Here is a 7,654-nt window from a genome sequence, read left to right on the forward strand (position 1 = left end):
AAGGGGGAGGTCAGATATAGGTATTCAGAAGTCATCAGCATCCAGGGGAATGTCAAGTGGATGGGCTTTCCCTGAGACCACAGGGAGAGTGAGAAGATGCAGTCAGCTGACCATGGTACCTTAGAGAACATATCCATCCAGAAGTGGGCCAAAGAAGAAGTCACAGAGGATGCCGAGAAAGAAGAGTCTGATGTTAGGAAGGGAACCCAAGGAGAGTGGCATCCTCAAAAGAAAGAGGGTGGAGAGAATTTTAAAGAATGAAGATGGGGATAACATTGATCACTACAGAGAGTTTAAGTAGATGAAAAAGACCACTTTCTAAGGCATTCCAAACTGCCTGGGACATTAATGAGACAAGATTTTGTGCCGCTTTCAAAAAGAAGTCAGTGCGGACTTCCCAGGTGGAGCAGTGCTTAAGAATCTGCCTGCCAATGCAGGGGACATGGGTTCGATCCCTGGTCCGGGAAGATTCCACATGCCACGGAGCAACTAAGCCTGTGCGCTACAACTAATGAAGCCCACGCGCGCACCTAGAGCCTGTGCTCCGCAACAAGAGAAGCCATGGCACTGAGAAGACCGCACATGGCAAGGAAGAGTAGCCCCTGCTCGCCACAACTAGAGAAAGCCCTCGCTCAGCAACGAAGACCCACTGCAGCCAAAAATAAAAAATAAATTGATTTAAAAAAAAGAAGTCAGTGAGAAATGAGCTGGTGACAAGAAGTAAAGAATTTTTTTTTTCTCAGAAGTTTAGCTGTGAAAGGTAGAGAGAGAAGACGGTATCTGAAGGAGCAGAAAAGACAGGATTGTCAGAAAGGAGAGGATGGTTTGCTGGGAGAGACTTGGACAGGCTCTGAAGCCTAGGGCAAGAGACAGGCTGAAGATAAAGCGGGAAGGGAAAGTAATGCAAAGAGGTCTTGGAAAAAGTCTGAGTGAGCAGTTTCCGGGGTACCATGGAGCAATTAGCCTTCAGCTGCAAAGCTGGGTCCCTTTTCCTGTAAAACAAAAGGGAAAGGGAGAGAGTAGAGGTGGGTGGAGGGAAATGGGCAGACGGTTAAATCTAGCAAGGGGGTGTGGGAAATTGAGAGTTCTTGACGCTGGCCTCAGATATCTTTAGGAGGGCACAGGCGTGATCATGCTTCAGGAAAGCGGGGAAGATTTGGAGCAGCTCTTAAGGAAATGGACAAGAGAGTTGGCCAAGGCCATTAGATCGTTCTGGGGCTCGAAACGGCTTGAAGCCTGATTAATTGACGCTAGTTAAAAGAATTAGCGTACATCCACACAGCAAACTAACTGCTGCTTTTAAAAAGAGGAAGCTGGAACTCATTCCCATTTGGAAAGATCTCTAAGGTGCAGTGATTTTTTTCAGCAAGTCAGAGAATAATATATTCCGATATACACAAATATGCATATAGTTCTCAGGGGCCTCAAAGAATACAGATTACCAATAGCGTGGTTTCCCAGGCAATGAACAGAGGAGTGGGACTTAGCCAGGAAAAGTGAACTTTCACTCTTAAAAATTCTATGCATCTTGTACGTTTGGACTGTTCACCTTTCTTCTTACACAAGGAGTGTGCACTTGTGTATTCTATGATTTTGAACATTAACGCAAGTTAATGTTTTAATTCTCCAAGATCTGCATAAGTACCTGCTCCTTGTAAAACATGAAAGCATCACAAACAGTATCTGACGTGTGTGCCTTGACCACAGCCTCCAACCCCACCCATGCCCTTTCTCACAAGAAGCGCCACTGTTTGAAGTCGGGTGAATATCTCTGAAGCCCTTACAACACATTATTTGTAAAGAAAAATGTATTCATATGTTTCGTAAGCAACATCAAAATACATAGCTTTGTCAGTGACTTGGTTTCTTCAAAGAACATCTTGTCTCTGGCTGAAGAATCACCCCTGGCTGTGACAGGCCTTTCAGCATGACTCCCGCCCCCTTGCCAGGGGAGAGCAGCAAGGGTGTGTGTGGGGGCAAAGCATCAGTAACGGCGTCTAAAAGAAGATGCCGAGATCCATCTGGTTCAGGTCCAGGTGGGTTAATCAGAGAGATACCTGTGGGACATCGGTTCACATGTTTTTTTGAGTGTGGATCCGAGGTCGTTTTAAGACGTGGCACAGTTTCATCTAGTGTTTTCTTTCCTGGTGAACTGAGAGGTTTTGGATCCCGAGCAGTGGGTTTTGGTGGTGGGAGAGTGAGACGAGATTCTGTTTTGAGGAATTTAACAAAGCATTCTGAAAAAGAATTCTTCGGCGTTGACTGTTGATTTGGTCGCACAGGTGTGTTGGGGACACTTTTTGATCCAAGCCGGCCAGTCATCCACATGGCACCACCGCCTTGCTCTTGCTTAAAAACCAGATCCATCTCTTCCTCTCGGATTCCCAGAGTGTTGCCAATTGTGGAGAGCACTTCATGCCGAAGTTGTTTTGGTGTCTGAAAATACTCCACGAAGAGGTTCCTCATGAGGCTCTTGTCAATTTTTCCTTCTGCGTTACTCAGTACGTGCAGCAATTTCTTCTGTACATCATCCAGCATTTCCTGTTGGACCTCATTTTGTGTTTTCAAATCTTTAATTTTTTCTTCCTTCAGTTTCAAGGCAGCATTCGCTTCCTCCTGCTGTCCTTGTGCCGACATTAGTTTTCCCTTGAGATCATTTGCCTTTTCCATCCATCCTGCGACCACCGTCCTCAGGTTAACTAGTGCTTCTGCACACTGCTTTTCTTTGTCTTGGGAAATAGAAAGCTGTCGCGAAATGTCCTCTCTCTGCTTCTCCACGACATTCAGTTGTTCCTTCAACGCCTCTATCTGCAAACGGGCTTGCTGATGTTTCATTGCATTGGAAGATAGTAGGAGCTTCTCCTCCAAGGTGGTGACTTTGGTTCTTAGTTTAGCCTGTCTGTCTTGTGCAGCCAGAGCTTCTTGGCTATGAAACTCAGACGATTCTATCCCCCGCTGATGTGATATCTCCAGCTCCTGCTTTAAGGGTAGTTCTTTGTTGTGTAAATGTTGAACCTCACTCTGGAGGGCACGGTTTTCCATGTGTTTCCGTTTCAGTGCCAACATGGCTTCCTTTCTCTCCTGTTGACACATAACCTTTGCTTCTTGTATGGATGTGACTGCATTTAAAAGCTGATTTAATTCCCCTGTCTTGCCTAGTTCTGTTTGTTCCAAAAGATACACAAAAGTAAGTGCCTTCTCCTTCATTGCAACACATTCTAATTCTTTCTCGGTCTGCATCATAGAAATTCGTGTATTTGTCTCTTGTAGTGCTTGGTTTTCTCGTTCCTTTTCCCGATATGTTTCTACTATTTTTTCATTTTCCTCTTTTAGTGTACACATATCGAGTTCAAAGTTGACGACTCTCTCCTTCAGGTTTTTTACTGCCTGCCTCAAAAGTTCATTTTCACTCACTTCATTAGTCAAAGTTTCACTTAAAGAAAGTACTTCATCACTTTTTGCTTTGATTAAAAGCTCCTTTTCCTTAAGCAGGTTTTGCAAGTCATCTTGTTTCTCCCGTAGCTGCTTCATTTCTGGACCCATTTGCTCACATCGTTTTCTTTCTAGTTCCGAACTCTCTGCGATGGAATCAGATAATCTCTGATTATCTTCCTGGAGGGTTCTAATGGTTGCATCTTTTTCCTCCATGAGTTTTCTTAACTCTTCTATCTCTTCTCCGAGCAATGTAGACGATTCGCTCGGTACCTCAGGTTTCATTGCCTTCCGAGAGTCTGCTGACTCGGATGGAAGTGATTCATTGGAGGGGTGTGGTACACTAAGGTCAGACATCCCCAACAGGATATCTTTGGTATTGCAAAGCTGCTCTAGGCTCAACTGAACTTCCTCTCTTTGTGCCTTCAAGTTTCTGAGTTTGATTTCATTCCCTTCATAAATTTTGATCAGGTCAGTACAGGTCATCTGTCGTTTAGAACGATCATCATCAACTACAACCCGTGCCTGAAGTTGTTGAAGCACCTTCTGAAGATGGGTTGACCCACGCTGCATATTTTGTACTGTGGTCATCACCTGCACTTTCCACTCTTCCAGTATCTTCACTTGCTGTTCTAATCGATCACGTTGCTGTAGAAGCTCCTCAAACTGATCCATACAAACACCTCTCACCTCATCATCATTGCTGGACATTTGCAGTATTGTCAGTAAAGTCTGACACTTCTGAGTTAAAGCATCCATTTCCATGTATTTTTCTCGAGTGATGTGGGAGAAATTCTGAATTGTTTCTTTAAACATATCCGCACTGCTTTCAAATCTGGTGGAGAGTTCTGTATTTGCATCTTTGAGTTTCACGATGTCTGCTTCTTTGGCAACGATGGTATCCATCATTCTCAAGTTTTCCCAAGCCTTCGCATCTAAAGCAGCTAATATTTGTTCTCTTTCCAAAGCATACGCTGGCAATTGTTGTTGGCCCTGTCCATTATCTTGGTCACTGGAGGAAGCTGAAGATACTTTTATGTGAACAGACTGTATCTCCAAATCTTTTTGCTGGAGAAGCTGAGTTAGTTTACTAGTCTCACCCTTGGACAGCTGAGCAACCTGTTCAGTTAAACAGGTATTCTTCTCAGTTAGACGTTTAGTCTCCAATTTGTGTTCTTTTATTTCTTGTACGGATCTTTCAGTTTCGGCTTTAGATAAGTCATGCTTTTCACTTCCGTTGTCTGTATTAAGACTCTGAGCGTTTGTTACTTGGAATGTATCGGAATGCTCTGTTGGTGTGGGCTGGGATTTTCCGGGCAACTGGGTTTTGGGTTGCTCTATTGCATTTTGCAAAGTCTCGATTTCCTCCTCTTTGGCTGAATAGAGCGGATTGTGTTTAATAGTCGTCTGCTCGTGTTGGTACTTGGGATTTTTCTGTGTCTGCTCTTGTAAAGATCGAAGTAGCTGCATTTCACTCTGGTTTTGATCGTCACGTATCTTTGGATGAGGTTTAATCTCCAGATTACCTTCAGTTGTGCTCTGTTGAGATCCCTCAGATTCTAGTTCTACAATACTGTCTAGAGTTTTAGGGTCCATCATAGGTGGGGTTTGACTGTGTTCTTCCCTCAGTCGTTCCAATTCTTCTTTCAGGTGACTATTTTCTTCTTTCATGGATGCAAGACTTGTGTCTTTGTCCTCTATGGTTTGCTGCAAAATTTCCATTTTTCTTGAGGCTTGAGTATACGGCTCTAACTCCTCCTGAAGCTGTGAACTTCCTTGAAGGTTTTCAATAAAAATTTCTTTCTCTCTTATGAGTTGTTTCAGTTGCTGCTGCTCTTCTAAAGTAGATGACAAAATTTCCTTAGTTTCTTTGTGCTCAGCAATCATCTGCTCAATATTGTTTTTGAGTTCTGATATTTCATAGTCTTTCTCTTGACTGAGTTTAATTAAACACTCGCGCTCCAGCTGTAAGGCACAGCTGTCTGGGTTATCTGTATCTGACAGTTCTTTGAAAGCTTGCTCCTGCTTCCTTTTTTCCTCCAACAGGCTCTGTTCAGCCCAACACAATTCTGCCTCTAACTGTCCCTTTTCCATTTCTAAAGGAATTAAATTTTCTTTTTGCCCATGCAACTCTTCAGTAGTATTCATTGTATCATCTTCAAGTTGACGGACTCTCTTGTTTTCATATTCTAGATCTTGTTTTAGTTTCCTGATGATGCTGTCTCCTTCATTGGGTTGTTCTGCTTGCTCATCTTTCACCAAAACCACAGGCATTGTAGTTTTTTGTTTCTGCCTGTCTGACTCTTCTAACTCAGGGATGAGTATTTCCTTTTCAGTAGGACTCTCATCGAGTTTTCCTTCTTTGAGTTCCACATCACACCTTAAATGATGTACTTCTGAATCCGAATTCATGTCTCCTGTAGCTGTTCTTTTAAGGAGTTCATAGTCATTGCTCAATTTGACAAGTGATAGTTGAAGTTCTTCCTTTTCCTTATTTAACAATGAATTTTCTTTTTCTAAAACTTGGACTCGTTTTTGAAGTTTCAGGTTCTCTTCCATCAGATTTTTGTCCCGCTTTAAGCTATTCAAGCTCATTTCATTTTCAGCATCAGACAGTGGCTGTTGCTGTCCAGGCACTTCTTCCAGGGATGGACTCTGCAGAAGAACTTTTCCCTTTTCTGCCCCAGCATCACTCTGCCTCCTAATAGAAGGCTGCAACTCACCTTTTTCAGTGCTTGCATTCCTTTCCTTTACCTGGTCTTGTTCCCCAATTAAAGCATCCCTCTCCTTTTCTACAGAAGATAGTTTTCTTTCAAGGTCTTTTACTCTAATCTCAAGTCCTTGGAGTGTTTGGATTTTCTTGGCGGACTCTAGTTTTTCAGCTTCTAGGACTTGCATAGCTTCCTGCATGTCATGAATCCTTTCCTCGTAGTCCTTTGATTGCTTTTGATGCCTGTGACTTATTTCTGCCAGTTTCTGTTGGTGAATGTCCTGCAGTACCGTCACTTCAAGTTGATGGTCATCAATGTCCTTATTTCGATTCTCTTCAAGTTGCTTGATGGTATTTCTCAGTTTGTAGATTTCCTTTAGATCAACGCTATCTGCTCCTTGTGGTGTAAAATTCTGAGCAAAATGTCTCCAATAGCTGACATCAGCCTCAAGTTTTACGACGTGTTTTGACAATCTATTGATTTCTTGTTGTGACGAAATTAGGTCCGCCAAGTCCATATCATCATCCTGCAAGGCTAAAGCATGCTGACTGATATCATAACCTAGGGAAGAGCGTACACTCTTTGAGGGCACAAGGCCATCCTCAAGATTTACTTCCTGGATGACCGACTGCAGCTTTAGCAACTGATCCTGTAGCTCTATCTGTCTTGCTGTAAGAAGTTTGATTTCTCCATCTTTCTGCTGTAATTGATGCCTGTAACTAGTAGTTTGCTGCCTTAGTTGAAGTTCTGAGGCTTCACACTTCCCTTTCAGATCACTATAAAGAAATCTAAGTCTCTCAACCTCTGAGGTGAAGACCAGCTGAGAGTTTTCAACCTCCTCTGTTGTAGAGTCAGGTACTTCTTCTACCACTTCAGCTCCCTCCCTCGGCACATCTTCTGGGACACCAGAAATATGGTGTCTGAAAGATGCCACTGTACCACCCACATGCCCCAGGAAATGGCCTAAGCTGCCGTCCAGGCCACCCAACCAGGAGAACATTGTAGCGGGTCATAGAACTGACCTGGTCCTCTCACCGAAAAGCGCCCAGCCCAGTCGGACAATTCCGCCCACTGTCGCTGCGCTGCTGCCAGCGCGAGGTTAAGAATCAAAGCACAATAAGAGGTTTCTAGACAACAGGGGATTCCAAGGCTCCTGATTGGCCACACCCGCCTGGCAAGGCCCAGGCCTGGCCTGGCCCCTAACAAAGCACCTGCCTCCCCTCGGGCCTCTGCTGCTCCTCACGCCTTTGCAGCGCCGGGGTGGGCCTGTCTCCTCTGCTTCCGTGATTCTCCCAGTGCCCCCACCACCCCGGCCCCCCGGACGCGGCCGCCATCGCAGCCGCTCTGAAGGGTCCATCTCTGAGCGCCTCTTCGCAGAAAACACACCTTGCTTCTGACTTGTTTTTTGATATGGAATGATATTCAAGGTAGAGTTTCATTAATAAAAGCAAAGCGGTACTAGAGTAATACTATTCAAATAGAAGTAAAATATATTTAATTGCCTTTGACTT

The 7,654-nt window shown here is 44.1% G+C and overlaps 1 protein-coding gene across 1 annotated transcript; it reads right to left on the reverse strand.

The window, feature by feature from the left end:
- Positions 1-1,851: 1,851 nt before the first annotated feature.
- On the reverse strand, positions 1,852-7,143 carry LOC130861014 (thyroid receptor-interacting protein 11-like). Its single transcript, XM_057749520.1, has one exon. It carries the CDS (start codon positions 7,141-7,143, stop codon positions 1,852-1,854), a length of 5,292 nt encoding a protein of 1,763 aa, XP_057605503.1.
- Between the last annotated feature and the right edge of the window lie 511 nt (positions 7,144-7,654).

This window comes from Hippopotamus amphibius, chromosome 9 (assembly GCF_030028045.1).
Source record: "Hippopotamus amphibius kiboko isolate mHipAmp2 chromosome 9, mHipAmp2.hap2, whole genome shotgun sequence".
Lineage (NCBI taxonomy): Eukaryota > Metazoa > Chordata > Mammalia > Artiodactyla > Hippopotamidae > Hippopotamus > Hippopotamus amphibius.

What these genes read in the sequence shown, in the direction of transcription:
- LOC130861014 (XM_057749520.1), bottom strand. Translation starts at nt 7,143, where the DNA reads ATGTTCTCCTGGTTGGGTGGCCTGGACGGCAGCTTAGGCCATTTCCTG.